Source organism: Zosterops lateralis, assembly GCF_965231275.1.
Source record: "Zosterops lateralis genome assembly, chromosome: 19".
NCBI classification, from domain to species: domain Eukaryota; kingdom Metazoa; phylum Chordata; class Aves; order Passeriformes; family Zosteropidae; genus Zosterops; species Zosterops lateralis.
The window spans coordinates 7,558,907-7,577,498 of record NC_139779.1 but is presented as its reverse complement, the minus strand read 5'-3'; the positions used below and the strand labels follow the sequence as shown (position 1 = coordinate 7,577,498).

The window sequence follows — 18,592 nt, the reverse complement described above, 5'->3', positions numbered from 1 at the left end:
ACATAAAGACTGTAGCTCTCTCATTTCTCTTACACCAGGAAATCAGGTCTTTACTTGTAGACAAGTAATGCAAACTTTTGGAAAAACTAAAAGGCAGTTGCATCACAAATTTTCAAAGCAGACCACTGTTTCAGATGTTCAAGCCATGTCACCTCTCAAAAGGTCAACCTTTAAAAGAGTAGGTTTTCCTGCTCTGCTCCTTTCTGGATTTAACAGGTATGCGGCATTGGCACTTGGGGACATTGTTTAGTGGTGGCCTTGGTGGTACTGGGTAACAGTTAGGCTTGATGATCCTAGGGGGTTTTTCCAACCCTAATGATTTTGTGATTCTAAAATCCAAACAGCACACTGAGGTCTCTGCCAAGACCCAAGGAATGCATGGGAATGCAAAGCAGGCACTTTTAGGAATTCTTACCTTATGTGGGTCAAGCAAGAAGTCACTGAATTTACTGGGGAGAGAGTATTTCTTGACTAACTCATCCTCCACAACCCATGGGGCATTCTCACATGTGCCAGCACGTAGCGCATTGTGACGGATGAAGTACCTCAGGATCTCCTTGTTTGGAGGACGCTCTGTACGAACTAAGCTATCTGCTGGAACGTTGCTGATGATCTTGGACATAACAGACACACTGTTAATGATTAACTTCTAACCACATTATTGATACAGATCATATGGCTATAAGGAACCAAGATCATTGTAGTGCTTCATGTCCAAAAACTCTTCAGTCATTCAAAGCTTTCTTGGAAAGACTCAAACCAAACAGAATTTGCAGAACTGAGACACACAGAGATTGGTAGAATGAGATAGTCAAAACACTAAAAACCATGAGTTTATGATGCAGATTTTTTTGCCAAATCCCACTGTTTTATCTCTGACTTCCCTCCAGCTTGTGCTTGCTACTGACTTTAAAACTTTTACATATTCATGTTAGATTTTTTTCCTGAGACCAGAGAAGCACCTCTGCACATGGTGCTCTTTGAGGCCAGCACTGCCTTGCTTGTCAAATTATCAAAGAGCAGACAAAAAGCAGAGAGCAGTGCTGCAGCTACCCAGAGCTTACCAAAGTACTGCCACCTCCAACCCAGAGCAGCTCAGTCAGGACAACAGCAGCAACTCCCACTCATGATTTCACTGGTCTCATTAACTGCCTGACCAGAGATGAGGCACTTAACAGCAACCACAATAAAGCTCTGTGACTCTGTGTGTGTGGTACCAAGTGTTTCCATGCACAAAACCTAATTACAGATAGAAACAGCCAGGCAGATCAGCCTCACAGACAGCTATCCTGCTTCCAATGCCATGACTCTGGCAGAAAGTATTTAATTGTGCTGTATAATCACTGGCGGTGATTAATTAAACTTGCATAGTCATATTATAATAGAAAGGCCTCAAGCAGACAACTCACCTTATCTTCATTCTTCAGTTTGACATCATATTTGTGTGGCAGGAATTTAGGTGGAACCCACTTCCTTTCTTCCTTCTTCAATGAAGTGGGAAGCTTTCGAGGAGACCTACGTGCTCTATCATCTGATAAAAGAAAGTGAGACACAGTCTTATTATTACAGTTTAAAAAAAAAAAAAAAGTTAAAAAATCCAGACCACCACTGGATGGGGCACCCTAGTTCTCATTATCTGGGTTTTAGAAAAAGCCTGAAGACACAGGCTGGGAATGGAGGCCCAGACCAGCTCTGAACTAAGGAGGTAACACCTATCTTGAAGGAGTACATAGGACCACCTTCATTTAAACTCATCTCTGCAGACAGTAAGCTGTAACCACCTATGCAAACACAGAAAATGTCTGTAAGATTTAGGAAGGGGAAATATAACCCAACCAAGTAAACCTGCTTAAGCAACTCCTGCCAACAGCCCTGTCTGCCTCTGCCATGCCTTCTTTGAAATCCTTACATAGCAGGAATCACTGACTTGGTTTTGTCTTAAGAAGAAAGTAATTCCCAAATGTTTTTATTTTTGTGGCTACCATAGAATCACAGAATAGTCCAAAGTTGGAAGGGACCTTAAACTCATCTCATTCCACCCCCTTCACTAGACTAGCATGCTCCCAAGCCCTGCCCAACATGGCATTGGATGCTTCCAAGGATAGGGCAGCCACATCTACTATGGGCAACCTGTGACAGGGCCTCAACACTCTTACAAGGGGAAGAACTTCTTCCTAGCATTCAAAGAAAACAAATGCATGAGGAAGCATGAGGGATGAGAGCAATTGTCTACTAAGTAAATAGAGAACATGAATTGATGTTAAACCTAAATAAAACTTAAATATAGATCTTAGAATTACATAATAGAGCACTGAAGCTCCAGCAGCATTATACCTAACACAGTATAAACCCAAGTGACCTCTTTTATGATTTACTTTCTAGATTCACAAATATGGAATTCCATATATTTCTATATACAGGATTCCGTCAAACGGCACCTGGATATCTGGGTGAGGAATAAGAAATTACTATCCATTCCATGCTAAAGTTCATTTAAAAGAGCCAACTTCATTTGTTGTTGCATTCTCTTGTAATAAAATACACATTTATCCCTGGAAGAGTTCAAAGCCAGGTGGATGGAGTTCTTAGGAAAATGGTCTACTTGAAAGGTGTCCCTGTCCACAGCAAGGGGGTTGGAATGAAAGGATCTTTAAGGCCCCTTCCGAAACAGCCGATTCTGTGTTTCTAAAGCATCTATATTGCATTGTCTCCTGTATTCACTATGTGTCAGATTTTCCAGAGCAGTACAGGTTCCAAGTCCAGCTCAAGCTACAGAAACTGCCCTGAGCAATTCACCATCAATTTTCAGGACAATCTAGCCTTTCCTTGCTCCTGCAGATTCCCCAGAGTTCATTCCTTAAGCAACTAAATATATAAAGTCACTTCAAACTGCACAAATGATGCAACAAAACCAGTATAAAGCCTTATTTTTAGCTTCTGAAGGAGAGTAGACGCCTAAGCAGAAAGACTGAAACTATCTTTCTCTGCCCCATTTCTCCTCCAACAAACTCAGCAAGTTTGACACAAGTATTAATAGAACTGCCAAGGTTTGCTCTGCCCCCTCTTGCACACAGAGGCACACACAGCTCTTACATCACAATTATACAGAGCTTGTTACTGCTTCCAATTAATCACTCTACTGTAGTGACTTCAACTCACATCACATGGCCACATGTGAACACTTTAAATTAGAGAGAAAACTCCAGGTCAGTGGCTGAGAACCCCCTCGCCTCTGTGGATGCAACTCAGCATTTCCTACTTCTGTAGCCCGTGGTATAACTGTTAAGAAATGCTACATAATTACATTAAAACACTCTGGAATAATTTGTTTCAATGATGTTACTATGAACCTATGTTCTATTATAACCCAGAATATAAAAGCATTAGCAATAAAATATCCTTTTAATAACGGTATATGTACAAGGAGAAGAATTAAAAGAATGTGTGTTTACTGCTTAGGTTGACTCTGCCAGCATCTTGAGTTGGAAAATGTTAAGGTTAATCTTTTCCAGAAAGGGGAGGACAGTCCCAGCTTACAGAGGTGACTGCACACAGGCCAGAACCAACTGAATCAGGGACTGAAATAAGGGACTGAACCCTCATTCCACCACTATCCAATCCTGAAGTGCTGCACTGGCAATGCACACAGCTGCTGGAATATCACACCAATGCACAAATGATCATGGTAAATCTTTTTTAAACACCCAAATCCAAAATTGCTGCTGTAAATTTGATCACTGAGCATTTTTGAAGTAAAAGCTACTTCCCATGCCTCTTACAGGGCATCTCGAGAGAACCACCACTCAATTAAAAAATACACATCTAAATAAATAAAGCATCATTAGCGCCTCTCCAAGCACCACCCTGTTTTCAAATGATGTGTATAAGGCCAGATTGTTTCTGAAATACTTTTTTTTTTTTTGCTTCCTGATTATACAGAGTACTGAAGTAAAATCAGAAAAGCTCAAAACAGTACTCATCAGAAAGAATTGATCATTTTTAAGCTCAGGACTAGACCTTGGTATAACTTATTTTCCACTCTTGACTTTGCTATTTGGTGGCTGGGCTATTTTCAGTTTCCTCTTCCGCACATCAGAGGAGATTACACACACTTTCCCATATGCTGGAGCCACTATTTACAAATGCCAACAGTTTATTTATTTATGAGACTTTAAAATAAAGCTCTCCAGGTTAGAACTATGTTGTGGGATTGGGGTTGGTTTGTTTGAAAACACTTTCTGTAATCTGTTTTAAAGAATCTTATAATTCCATTTTAAGAAGTTGCACAAGACAAACCTAATGTGTTTGAGGTTTTTTGTTTGTTTTCTTTTTCTCTTTCAACAGTACTTCCTCAGAGTTAAAACTTTGGACATCGTTACCTAGCTCTGCATCAAGGAAAAGCATATGAAAGAGGAACAAGGTTTCAAAGGATGCTTTATTTTGAACTCTTAGGGGAAAAAAAATTATTTTGTCTCAACATATGAAAATTGGAAAGAGAATAAACTAGAAATGAAAAAACTCCACTTGAACAACCAGGGACAAAGAGCATTAGAGATTGCTAATTAGAGCAATTAATTAATGTTAATTAATTAACAATAGAGATTGTCTTTGACTCCAAAAAGAACACACCTTAGAACTAGGGAGGTTTCCTCTGAGAATGAACATCAAACCAGAACTTTATAATTCTGAACAAACCTTTGCTGTTCCCCTCATTTTTTTAAAATACATTTGTTACACTTTAGAAGTTTATACATTTCATGCACCGCTTTTGGTATTACACCTTAGAATGACAGCACATTTTCTGCTTTAAATCAGGAAAGAACAGCTGAAAGCCAACAGCACTGATGCCTCACAAATCCACCACTAACAAGGACAACTCCTGGATTTTCACCCCATAACACTGTTTAAACATTCACAGCCCAACCCCGAGACGTACACAAACTCCAACACCAGGTGCTACCTACTGCCATCCTGTCTCTCTACTTACTCATACTATCCCTCCTGTTGTCATCCTCCTTCAGCATAGCTTCCTTCTGGTTGTCCTGGGCTACCTGGCTGGAGTTCTCCTTGTCACTGGATGGAGAATCACAGGCTCCATCAGACTTCTTTTCTGAGGCCTCTTCATCAGCTTTCTCCAGGGGATGTATTTTCACAACTTTTACAGGCAACATTTTCTCCTTACCAACCTGCATAGAAATATTGGTGAAGACTGAACTAGAACAAGACAGATGAGCTGATCAGGTTTAACACTATGAGGAAGGGGAAAAACACCAGCTAAGGTGACCTAAAAGCTAAACTCCCAACCTGCAACATTTTCCAATGCTGCTTCTTCAGCCTAAAGACACAGTATGTGTACAAGGGGCAAGTGCGTTCTCAGCAACCCCACTTCAGAGACTATGTCCTAAACATTGCTCACGCACAACACTAACTCCTCCACATTTTCAAAAAGTTTGAGTTTTCATGAACATTACCAGTTTTGGAGGGAATTTTCAAATCTTTAGAGTCTTCTTAAAGATTTTTAAGCTTTGACTTCAAGCTCCACTTGTTTCAGAATACTGCTCCTTCTGGCAATGTGTCAGGTGAAAAGATTATGACAGATCATAATTTTTAATTTCTTCTAATTAAATCATGTATTTATATATAAATCACAGATCCTTATATATTTAAGCAATGTAACAATTTTGTCTGTTTCCCATGCACACACATCTATCAGTCATTTTCCTCTTGCTATTATTCCAGGATTCTGGAACAGTTTGAGTTGGAGGGCTCTTACAGATCATCCAGTTCCAAATCTCTGCCATGGACAGGAACACCTTCCACCAGAAATATGGCTTAGAGAACCATTTTCCATCCAAAAGCAGGTGCTGCCACTGAGATTCTATAGAGAATAAATTTTCATATCCTTCTAATAACTTGAGTAGCTAACATATTCTTCCCATGTCCTGCCTTTAGCTATCTGGAATTAGCCCTACGCAGAAGCATAGGATAAAATGGAAAACATATCCTCACCTCAAAGTCACATTCTTCTCCCACTGCGAATTTGGTCATGATCTCCAACCAAGCTGCATCCACCAGCTTTTCCAATGACACGGTGTTGTGATGGACTATTTCCAGGACCAGTTTCTCATACCAGATAGGGAACTCCTCCTTTAAGCTGAGCAAGCACAGAAGAAGTTTTCATTACTCATTATTATGGGAATAAAAGCCCAAATGCAAAGTATCCTCTCATTTCGCAGTCCCAGAAATTCCTGTTAACAGCCAGGACAATGTTTGAGACAGATGCCCCATTAGCATGCAAACATCCAAGGGCTTTTTGCTCTCTTCCCTTCTCCCAGCACTCCCCCAGGCATTAGCTGGCCTGAAAATCCCAATTATCCTGGTCCTTCCCAGAAGGAATACTGTGAACACTCGTGAAGAGCACCACTGAGTGTGAACTCATTCATGATGGTTATTACTGCTTCTCTATTAGATATTAAATATAGATCAAGATGATGCAATTATCCTGGGGCTTGATACTTTAAAATGATTTTTTCCAATAACACCATGATTCTGATGAAGATTTAGCATTTCCTTCTCCCCCAACAGACTGCCAGTGCAGTAATGACAGGGGCAGGTCTACACAATCAAGTTATCTTGCCAGAGAAAAATATCTTGTGTGTTTCACCACATCATGATCTTCGAATTTTTCCATTCCAAGAAAAGAAAGGACTGTGATAAATTTACTTCCCTTCTTTCCCTTCTATGAGCTGACCTCAGGTAGCTGAGAGGGACACTAAGGAATATGCTGTATAAAGCCTCCTGGCTAAAAAGTAAAGTCTGCTTCAAGTTGCCATAAGGAGGAACAAAATACTGCATTTCTTCAAAGCACTTTCAGCTCCCCAGACTCCAGGATCCGTGGCTGAGAACCCTCAGTTATATGTCCTGTGTTACAACTGCCATAAGCAAATTTATACCTTTAGCAACCTGTCTAAATGAACTTTTTTATGCAGCTTAGTGTCAGGTATTAAAGCAGACATACTGCCTGGGAAGCTTTTCACCTCATTTCATTCAATTTGTTATTGAGAATTTTGAGAAATCTCACATTTTTATTTCTTTGACATTTCTTAATGTTTCCAGAAGTGGTCAACCAATCCAACACAGATAATCAAAAGAAAGTAGCAGTAGACCACCAGGTTTTGACTCAGGATTTTAAGTTCATGAAGCTGCCTCTGCACTGCTCCTGCCCTCTCAAACAAGAACACCACAGAGCAAAGCCTGAAGGCAGTAATGCAGCACCCCTCAAAGAAATTAGGACTATTAGCAAATGGGTTTCTTACTCGTTGACTTTAAGGTTGCGATTAACCACAAATGATGGTGAATTTCTCCTTAGGAGAAGGCTGTGAACTCTGCCAATGGATCAGAAACATGAAGAGAGCCAGCAGAAAATTCCACCTCTTCGGTGGTACCACTGACACTCTCCACAGTTTAGACACAGGGGAAAAATGTCACAAAAGTCCAAGTCATCAGCTGACAGAATGGAGAAATACTACACTTGTATGGCGTAATTCCTACAATTTGGTAATCACACAGTAAATTGTATGTGTTGGTTGAGGCAAGGACTTGCACCTTTACAGAAAATTCACTTCTATGACAAGGGCTATGCTGAACCTCATCCAAAGATTTCTGTGGGCTAGAGGAAGAGGTCAGGGCCACAGCAGCCTAGACGAACACAATCTGCACAGAGCAAGGACTCTTGTTGTTTCAAGTAGAGCAGACTCCCCAAAATCTCGCTACATTTTTTTTATTTAGTGCAACAACTCTAATGCAGATCTGGAGAAAATAATTACAGGTGTGGAGCTAGCTGATCTCAAACATTTCAACAGACTCTATTTATTCTATTTTGATGTTACATTGTTCAAGATTTGTTAATTTTCCCTTTAAAATATTCCAAATACTCCAGGGGGTTTAAAATATGCCAAGAGCTATATGCTGAACTATTTTGGTTCAAGTTGTACCAAGATACAGCACTAAATAAGTAAATTACCCAACTGCATTAGTGATGGTGTAAATTTTGGACTTAATTTGCTTTCAGCTCCAGAATCCCCAGATCTCCTTATAGCTTCTTACCTCATCTCACAAACTAGCCACACACCTTCCCAAGCCCACTCTTATGCTCCAACACCTAAAGATAGGCACAAACCCACGTCTCCACTGGTACTTACAGCTCAGCAACCTCCTGCTCCTCCTCCCAAGCCTCTTTGTGCGTCAGCTGGCTGCTTCCTGTGCTCTTGCACGTCCAGATCCGCTCGCTGTATCGCTCTAAACGTGCTTCATACTCTCTGTACGAATGGCAGCTCAGGAAAACAGGATTTATGCAGTAGAAAGCACAACCACCATAGCACAAACCAATGAAATTTAATTAAACTCTTATAACGGGAGCGTACAAAGGCTAAGGAGAGTCTCAGTACAGTCTGACCCTGTGACTGGGATGAGGATGCTGCACTAAATCCAATGTGTCAGTGGTTTCTGAGGCCAAAATGCCTGTCCTGCTCATCCTGGCTCAGAAGATTCCAGACCACCAATAGGTCAGCTGCACTGCACAAGGAGAACACAGATGGCTGAAGGTTTCACAGTATTGCTAGCTTACTTTTCAGCTTTTCTGAGCTGATACATTGGAAAACAGCACAATCAATGTCGCAGACACATGCAGGAAGTACAGCATAGATTGCTGCTAAATCCCTGACAATAACTGTTGTGGCACTGCTACTACCAATGCCTTAGAGTGGTGTTAAAAAATCCAGATGCAAATTACCAGGCTACCCATCACCCCCGATCTTTTTGGGGGAAAAACAAACAAACAAACAAAAAAAAACCAAACCAAAAAAAACACTTGAAACTGAAATCCCTAGAAAGGTCACTTTTTGCTTTGGTTTCCAACAAGAGCAGCCTTTTACATTCCAACATGAGGATCTTTCTCACTTACTACATCACCTGCTTCATGGAATCTCAGAACAGTTTGGGTCAGAAGGGACAGAAAAGTCCATCTTGTTCCACGCCCCCTGTCATGGGCAGGGACTAAACTAGGTTGCTCCAAGCCCTGTCCAACCTGGCCTTCTCTAGACAACCTGTGCCAGGGGCTCACCGTCCACACAGCAAAGAACTTCTTCCTAATATTGAATTCAAACTTTATCTAATTTGAAACCATTCCCACTTGTCCTGTCACTTAATGGTCTTGTAAAAAGTCCCTCTCTGTCTTTCTTGTGGGCTCCCTTCAGATGCCAACACTCCTGTGTCACAACCTGCCTCAAGGTTATGCTATTCCAGATGGAATTACATGATTAAAGGGTGCCTGGGTAAGTCACCAGGGTGCAGAGAGCATTAGTCACTCTACAGTGAGCTTCTTTGGCTGCTCTCTCTGCTCCACCTGAGTGGTAATTAATGGTCAGGATAAACAGAGAGCAGCTACTTCATATTCGCTATGGACAGAAGATACATAGGTACAATTATCAGTGTGGTGTAAATCCACACCAATCGCCCTGTGATCAAGTTGCAACATGCCTTCTAATGGGAAGTTAAGAGGAGAAATTCTAAGAGAAGCAAGCAAAGCATCTTTTGCTTCTCCTGCACATGCTCTCCAGTGGCAAAGGCAGCATGAAGCATAAGGCACACTGGGTGCAGCCGCAGCTCAGCCCACTGCCGCACCACCACCAGTTCGCGCAGTCTTCTGGGAGCAGCAGACTGCTCTACACTCCTGCACAGGCAGAGACACCAGCCACAGCAAAGTGCTCAGTGTGTCTCACACGTTTCGTCATTCAAGAAGATTTTAGTGCGACCAACCTTTTTTTTTTCCTTTTTTAAGACTCCTATTAGGAATTACAACTCCAGCAAAGCAAATTTCCTTAGACGTTTCCTCACAACCCCAAGGTAAAGCATAACAAGGTACAGCAGCTGCATTATGGGTGTTGATGTACGGGTAATGTGCAGACACAGCAAGCAGCACTATGCAAGGATATTAACCAGTAACAGAGTCAACTCCACAAGAGTCTGCCACAGTATTCCCTTTTCCTAAAGCACACTGCAAAATCCAGCAGAAAACCCATGGTCTCCCAGCTTGTCCTGCTTGTGGAGTCTCCTGCTCCTCAGCAGAAGAGCAGACCTGACAAGTCACCACCCCGCCTCATTCGAGCCCTCTGGCCCATTCTTACCCTCCCTGGGGTTTAAAAGATGCTTAATTTTTCATAGAAACTAGAGGTTCTATTAGGGTTCAGGGGCAGGAAGTGTGATCACTGTGGTGGAGCAGAGGCAAAGAAAAATCATAGCTCACAGGGAGCTCATCTGCAAAGCCTCACCAACCAGGCCAGGAGTGTCACTGTGATGCCTGTTGTAGTGATGCTGAGCTAGGAGAGAAAAAAAAAAATAAAATCAAACAAGAAACCAGGAATCCTCTTTGAATTTACAGCAACTTGGGACTGGCACAGGTTGCCCAGAGAAGCTGTGGCTGCCTCATCCCTGGGGCTAGGCAGGACAGGTCTTGAAGCAACCTGGTCTAGTGATAGGTGCCACTGCCCACAGCAGGCAGTGAAACAAGATGAGCTTTAAGATCTCTTCCAACCCAAATCATTCTGAGAGTCTACGATTCAGTAATTCAATTAATCACTAATAATGACTAAGTTGCACCTGTAGTACTCTTTATTCCTGTGCCTTTCCCACAAAGAACAGCATTAAAATCAAACCCAATTCTCGAAGCAGACAGGAGCTTAAATGCAGGAGACCGGGTCATCTTCAGCTTCATCCAGCAATCCCTCTGCATTCTCCCCTTGGCCTCTTTCTCTGCATCTGTGGAATAACTCAATGACACTTTTTTCCCCCCTTACATCATTTCCCATATCAGTAGGGAGATCCAAGAGACTTTTCCCTATGAATGCTTTCCTCTTTCCTATGAGAATAGGCTTAACCTCACCATATCAGGACTCACATTTCCCAGACTAGTCTGGAATTTAGAAGTGACAGATATGGCCATTCCCTGTTCACCTCAGATCTGCTTTTTCCATGCAATTTAATTCCATCTCCAGCTTGTCAGCTTATCTAACACTGAACGTGGGCACACTCCTTACCCAGGGCTCCAGACTTGTCCCACAGTGCTGACCTTGCCTTTGTGCTCTACCAAGACCTCCAAGTCAGGTCCTGCTTTGAATTCCTGGGCCAGCACAAAGCCAAAATGCAGGAGGATGCTTCTGCAAAGTTTACTATAAGTCAAACTTTCCACTACATAGATGCTGTTTGTCTTCTCCAATCGGGCTGGAAACAAACCCAAGAAATTTCAGATTGTTCAGGAGGTCTGATCCAGGACTGCAAGTCATCATGTCCCTGGTATGCCATAACCAACCCATCTCTCTACACAGCTGGAGCCTCCACTGCTAGAAATTCCCAACACAGGAATAAATAAAAAAACCCTGGACACAAGCTACTTGTGAACACTGCCCAAAAAGCTATAATTAACATGTATATTAAATGAAACTACTGACTACTCACTGTGTAGCTGTTAATACATCACATCTGTTTGCATCCCTCTGCAGATCACCCAATGCTGTAAGTTAGCAAAATTAAAGTACAAACGAAATTACAGCAGAAAAAAGGGACCCTTTTAAAGAAAGATGTTTAAAAGTAACCAAGCTTACCACTGCACAAAACAACTGCTGAGACAATAAAAAGTTTACTTCTTCCTCAGTTAGTAATTTCTGCGAGACCACTAACATCAGCTCCAAAAAAGTTTCACTCTATCTGAATTGTTTGCACTTATATTAGCCAAGAAGGTAAACTTCCCAGAACGGCGGGTACATTTATAAGGTGCTACTCTCTGGATGTGTGGTGAAGTTCTCCTGCAATTGGAGAAGACACAACAGTGCCCTGGTGCTGCCACCTTCCAGGCAGTTTACCTGGCCAGTATCACATGTGAGGATGTGACCAGCAGCCTTTACCCTGCCAAATGCAGTCCAAACCCTCTTCTTCCCTATGTTGATACACAAGTTTTAACTAGAGAAAGACAGCAGGCTTTTATTCAGAGATGAGACAATACAGCTTCCCAAAACCATGCACTGGAAGGTGAGGGAAAGCTTTGGCTGGAGCAGCCCAGGCTGGCATCTGAACCCAGCATCTTTCCTGATCCAGCAGCAGTTTTCCAAACCATGCTGCAGCAGACCCACATTCCCGCAGCTGAGCTGACTGTTCACCACAGCACATACTGTGTATTTGAGAGACTGCAAATGCTCAGCACCCACTGCACTGGTGACAGGACCCCACACATGCAAAGTATTTTCCTGACACTTCTCAGGTAGCTCAGAACAGACCCCACTGAGCTCCTGCAAGGATGAGTCTGTGCATTGCTGCCCCATGATCTGCAATCCCCACACCCACATGATTAGCAGGGCACAAGGCTTTGCCAGGTTGCAAAGGGCTCTACACAGCAGGACTTCTCTTAGAAGGTTTTTGCAGGATTTGGCAGTCAAAGGAAGCCACGTAAAGCCACAAAGGAAAAAGAAGCCCAAATAAACACCTGAGCTCTGCTGACCAGTTTATTCCACTCCCACTGCTGCCAAACACTTCCATAACACACACCCAAGGGGCAGATGTGTCTCCTCATGTGCACCACCACAGTCTCCATTTATTATGCAGCCCAATCTGCAGCAGCTGCAAATCATAACAACGAAAAAAAGCTTGAAGAATTTTTGATATCTTTCAAATGCCTCACTGTAACTGTGCAGTACAAAAACTTACAGTCTTTAGGAGAAGAGCTGATCAATAATTTTCCAAGATATAAAATAATGCTGTCAGGTTTTGGCATAAGGGACACTGGATGCAGACCTAGGTACCTGCTGGCACACTCTCAGTAGGCCCTTCCTATCTTTCAGAGCCACTCCTCCTCAACACTATTTAGGTTAAATAGAAGTGACCAAAAAAACCTCCAAGTCTTCCTTGGGTAACATCTCCCTCCAGCTCACTGGTTCATTTGCAATTTTCTGTTCCACTTTTGGCCTAGCATACATTATACACAGTCAACAACGCAAAGCAGAAACCTAGCATTGCTTGGTTTCTCTTTTTAGCCTCATGATGTCTGCCAAGATGAACTTTCTAGAACATGCTAGGCTGCCTCCCACAGCACCCCATGAAGTACTTCCTCCAAGAAAAGACCATCTCTCTAGAACCTCAGTGCTTGCCTTGGTTTCTTTTTTTCTTGTGATCCTACAGCTAACACTTTCCCCTCTCAGGATGAGAAATTATCTTTTCCCCCTCTTCATTTTAATACCACTCAAGTGTTTGTAGAAACATGTCCTCCACCTACTCACAAGATCCACAAGAGACATCCAACAAAATGGTGCTCTCAGAAGGAGCCCCAGAACTCCCCAATGCTATTCTGACAAGGCAGATGACCCTTAAAGCCACATTTTCTTTTATAAAAGTAGTAATTTAGGCTTAAACTCTTGTCTTTTTGATCGCTCCTCACAGGGAAAGAGAAAGAACTGCCCGGCCAGGTGGATGACAGAGCTACTTTCAGTTTGCACACACCAAAAGAGGAGACTGGTGTCACGGACTGAATGTTTTAATCTGAAACACAATTAAAAACCAAGTCTCCAACACTCCACCTAATCTTGTTATACTGGGCTGAGTGCATTAACGATGCCTACCTGCACTCAAGAAATGCATTTCCTTTTCAAAAGCCACCTAATCCTTCCTAGGGGCTTCCTCTGCCTGTTCTTCTCATTGCAGAAATAAGACACTCTTCAACACAGGGGCTGTGGAAGTCCTGGAGCCCCTTTGTCTTCTACACTGCCAACACCTCCTTCCTAGATCCATGCATTTCCTCTCACTTACAGCACTTCCTTACTTTTCAACTCAGATCCTGATGTTTATAACACAAACACCGACCCAGCCTCGTGAAGAAGCAAGTCTGCCCGTTACAGCGCCGAGATCCTGCCCCTCCAGCCCCGCCGCGGACCCCGACAGCGGCTCTGCTGACGCGCAGCTCTGTCAGTCACCTGCCTGGCCCACGGCCACTTCGTGCGATCAAGAGCTGTCACACGCAAGGAAAAAAAAAATTAAAATAAATTGGTTTTTATGCAAAAGCAGCCCAGGAAGGGACACGCTCAGAACGAAAGCCTGGGATGTACGCAAGGAGAGCTCCTGCTGCTGTTTAATGCTCGAAAAATTAAGGACTACGGAAGCCTCTGGTGTCAGTGTGCTTAGTGGCCCGCGGGACCCCAACGTCCGCACTCGCTCCAGAAGTGCGTGAACTGCTCTCACAGCCCGCTCTGACAGTCCCCGTTAGCTCCGCTCCTCGCCCGCTCCAGCCCCGTGGAGCCGCTGTCCCGCTTCCCTCCCCCCCACGCCTGGAACAGGCTCCGGGACTCCTCAGGGAACAACGACCCCGCCGAGCCCGGGGCAGCGCCCGCCGCGCTCCCCTCACGGTCCCGCTCCCCGCTCGGCCCCACCACCGCTTTGTTCGGCTCCACCGCCCCGGGACCCGCCCCATCCCCCCCGCGCCCCCGGTGCAGCGGATACTCGCGGGTCCGGAAGGCCTCCTGGGTGTGGGGGATGACGAACCGCTCGCCCGGCTCCCCCGGCGGCAATGGCTTAGCCAGTGGGAACGGCTTGCGGCCGAGTAGCGGCGCCATGGTGAGACCCGGCGGGGCCCGGGCGGGACGGTTGAAAAATGGCGGGAGATTCCGCTCCCCCTCACGGCAGGCGGCGGGACCGACCCCGCGCGCGCGCCCCGACCCCGCCGTCCCGCCCCGCAGGGCCCACCCCCCGCGCCGAGGCGCCGACAGTCTATTGGCGGGGCGCCCGCTCCGCCAGCTGCGGATTGGCCGCGCGGCCGGTCGATCGCGCCGCCTTGCCCCGCCCCGCCGGCGCGGCGAGGTGAGAGGTCGCGTTATGTAAGTGGCGGCGCAGTGCGCGGCTCCATTTTGTGGCCCCCCGTTATCCGCCCTTCCCCCCTGCCGCGCCACGGCCAATCACAGCGCGCTCCGCCCCCTCCAGTTCCGCGGCCGCCAATCAGAGCGCGTTCCGGCCACCGCCCCTCCTCGCGCCTATCCGGGTACCGAGGCGAGCCCGCGCGCCGGGCTTTGTCCTCCGCGCTTGGCGCGGGGCATTGTGGGGCTGCGGGGGTTTGTGTGGCGGGCGCAGCCGCCCTCTGAGGAAGGCACGGGCCGGGCCCGCCGGTGGGGCTTCTCTGCGTCCTCTCGGCTCCGAGTCCCTCCGCTCTGCGGGGAAGCGGACCGGCGGCTCCGGAGGGCCGGCCTCCGGGGCGGGTGAGGGGGAAGAGAAGGCGGGAGTCACGGCCTGGGGGCTGTAGTGGCAGTGGGGAGGGAGGCCGGGCCACCTCGTGTATGCTGCTCCTGAGAATGGAGGAAAGACAAAAATTCGAGAGTTGTGGGTTGGATTTTGTGCGTTTATGGTTTTATTTTTTCTTCACAGGAAATGTTAGTAGGGAGTTTTTGTGGCATGAGCGCTTACCGGGGATTGGAGAGGCAGCAGCTCGAGCACTGCCTGTATAAAGCAGTCGAAGCAGAAGTGGTGGTATCATACCACTTCTGGGACTGGGAAAGCTGATTTGTGTTTAAAGTGCAAATTTATTCTAGAGATCCTGAGTTTGTGTAGTTCATGCCAATGAGGACTCGGTCTGCATTATACAGCCCTGTTCTGGCTGCTTCAGGATGAGAAGCAGCAGCCCTGGAAAACTGCTTAGAATGATAGAATCCCAGAATGATTTGGGTTGGAGGAGACCTTAAAGATCATCTTGTTCCAACCCTTGCCATGGGCAGGGATCCCTACTACTAGACCAAGTTGCTCCAAGTCCCATTCAGCCTTGCCTTGGACACTTAAAGGGATGGGGCAAGCTTCTCTGGGCAACCTGTGCCCGGGCCTCACCATTCTCACAGGGAAGAATGTTTTTCCCCAATACACTGTGTAACCATGCCCTCTGTCAGGCAGATTGACACTAAGATTACCCGTTCATGTGGAGGGCTGTTTATGCTGTGTGATTTGGCCCAAGGGAATGAATGAATTGGGACCAGTTCTGCTCTGGAGCAACAGAATTAACGGTGACATTCATTTCCCTTGCAGACAGGAGAGTAACTGGATCTCACACTTTATTCTCCAGATTGTAGATGTAGTAATCAGATTATTATTATGTGTTTACTAGATTGCTTTATGGAAATGAGGATCCCATCATTTCTGCTGGTGAAGTAGTAAAAGCATTTCACTTCCCTGGGTGCACACTCATTTGAGGTGTTATGTAATTCTGGGAAGAAGTTTGTGCTGTGAGTATCCCTGGAACACAGCAGTTGTATAATGGAGCACAGAGCACAGTGCTGGTACCACTGTATTTTCCACAGCATTGTAAATAGGCAGGAAAGAAGCATCATGCTGGAACATAAGTGTTCAGTCTTACATTATTGTTGTTGGAAGTAGTAGTAGTATTGTACAATGGAACAGATTCCCAGTGAAGTTGTGCCCCATCCCTGGAAGGGTTAGGCTGGATGGGGCTTGGAGCAAACCAGTCTAGTGAAAGGTGTCCCTGTCCTTGATTTGGATGGAACAAGATGATCTTTCAGGTCCCTTCCAGCCTATCCCATCCCGTGATTCTATTTAGTGCCGGAACAGATACATGATGTCATAAATCCATCAGTGAGTGTAAGAATGGTTGTTGAGGATTCCCATTACCCCTGTAAGGTGCTGTAGGAGTTGTTTGAAAGTGCAATCAGCTCACAGCCAGTGAAACAGGTTCTTGTGGTACTTCACATTCACCTTGGCTTCATTCCATGTTATTTTGACAGAAATTAGAGTACCTAAGCTGAAATTAGAGTCCCTGAGCTGAAATTCTGCGTGGTGTATGTCTGCCTCTCTGGGCTGCAGGGCAAAGTGGGGAGGAGAAGGAAAACTGGAATGTAATGAACCGTGGGAGAATGGGAAGCAGATACAGACCTCTGGAGCAGTATAACTTGGGAAGAACATGGTTAGCTGAAAGGCAGTGTTGGGTGAATATGGCCACTTCGTAGCTCTGACACTGGGCTCACATCAGAGGTCTGACCCTGGGGAAGGGCAGCATGCAGGGAGGGGGGCAGTAGGCACAGGGCTAGTCCTTGGGCAGGGAGCAGCCTCAGGGGAGCCAGAGGCAGGGCAGGGAACTGAGGGAGGCAGGACCACAGGGAGGGATGGGAGATTGAGCTGCCTGTGCCTACACATCCACCATGGAAGCCATATGCCTATTCCTCCATAGAAAACCATTGGGATCTGAGGCATGGCAACCCTCTGGTGTCAATACAGGACTGGTAAAGGTCTGGTGTCCCCCAGTCATTTCTCAGGTTGCAAAATTGTATGTAGTTCTTGGCACAGGTTAAACACACACTCATCAGAGAGCCGTTCATTGACCTGCAGCTGCTTGCAAAGCCACCCAAAGGTTGGGTTTCTTTTCATGAGTGGTACCTGCCCATCGCAGCATCTTCTCAGCCTCAAGAGCTCTGAGTTATTCCAGGATGGTTTTCCGAGGCTGTTGTATACTGTCTCCCAGTGCCCAGCAGATGGCAGTCCTGCATTTGGACTGTGTGTGCAGCTGTTCTCCAGATGCACCAGAGGCTGCCTGAAGAGTAAAATTCCATCATGGGCTGCCTGTTTGGCTCTGCTGGGGAGGAAAATGGCCACATTTGCAGGGTCTGGTGATCTGTCCTGTTCTGGAACATACCAAAGCTGGGGTGGTGAGCTGTGAGGTGTTCCTGGGTGTATAATGATGGCGCAAACTCCAGCAATGGGTTGGTGTCACTGTCAATTATCACCATAGAGGACCTGGAGATGTGAGGTCCATGCAGCTGCAGCTCTTCCAGGTGTGAAGGCTTTAATCACAGTCAGATGAATGTGTCCTTGTGCATGCTGGGCCCTGTCCCTTCACTCCCAAGTCTGTCCCTACACACACCTCCTCTGTGTGAGCACATTATCTCACAGCATTAATCATTGTGTGGCCATCTGGTGTCACAGTACGGCTACTCTGTAGCTGGACAGATAAATCTGGCTATAATAAGAAATACAATTTGGCTGTTCTAGTTCAATAAACAAGTCCCTAGGTGAACGATGATAGGATAGATTTAAACTCAGAGACCTCAACCAATCCTTTCCAACCCTAAATGCAGATGTATCATTGGCTAGGGAGCTGGGCGGTGTTAAGGCCCAAACCAATCAGTTGTCTAGGTCTGAGATTTTTGAATTACCTATATAAGAAGGCTCCAAACAATAAAACAGGCTGCTTCTCTTACGATCAAGAGGACTCAAGTCATGATTTCTGTCTCCAACCTATGACTGCATGTAACAATCTGGTGTCTTGTCTTTACTGAAGATTCCACAAAGAGGCCTCAAGATTTTATTCTTGAGGAAAAATAAAGTAATCCAAATCTCCCAGCTGCAGGGCATTTATCACCTGCAATTCATTGGATGTGTCTAGGAGTTCAAATCTTCCTGGAGATGCACCAACTGCTGCAGGTCAATAAAGTAACTGAAGGAGGGAGGAAAGGCAAACAGAAGGGCTGGAGCATGAACTGGAAGGAAGATTAGTGTCATCTGGAGATCA

At 45.4% G+C, this 18,592-nt stretch overlaps 1 protein-coding gene across 2 annotated transcripts in view; it reads right to left on the bottom strand.

The window, feature by feature from the left end:
* Positions 1-14,673, bottom strand: part of BAZ1B (bromodomain adjacent to zinc finger domain 1B) — a 43,977-nt gene extending 29,304 nt beyond the window's left edge. For both annotated transcript variants that reach the window (XR_014591389.1, XM_083875057.1), the window contains exons 1-6: positions 14,536-14,673; positions 8,202-8,318; positions 6,010-6,154; positions 4,988-5,186; positions 1,410-1,531; positions 416-613 (exon numbers count right to left, since the gene is read on the bottom strand). Coding sequence is in view for 1 of the 2 variants with exons in the window: in XM_083875057.1 (XP_083731183.1) it covers positions 416-613; positions 1,410-1,531; positions 4,988-5,186; positions 6,010-6,154; positions 8,202-8,318; positions 14,536-14,648 (894 nt within the window). In the remaining variant the exon portion in view is untranslated. The remainder of the gene's footprint in view (positions 1-415; positions 614-1,409; positions 1,532-4,987; positions 5,187-6,009; positions 6,155-8,201; positions 8,319-14,535) is intronic.
* Positions 14,674-18,592: the final 3,919 nt, after the last annotated feature.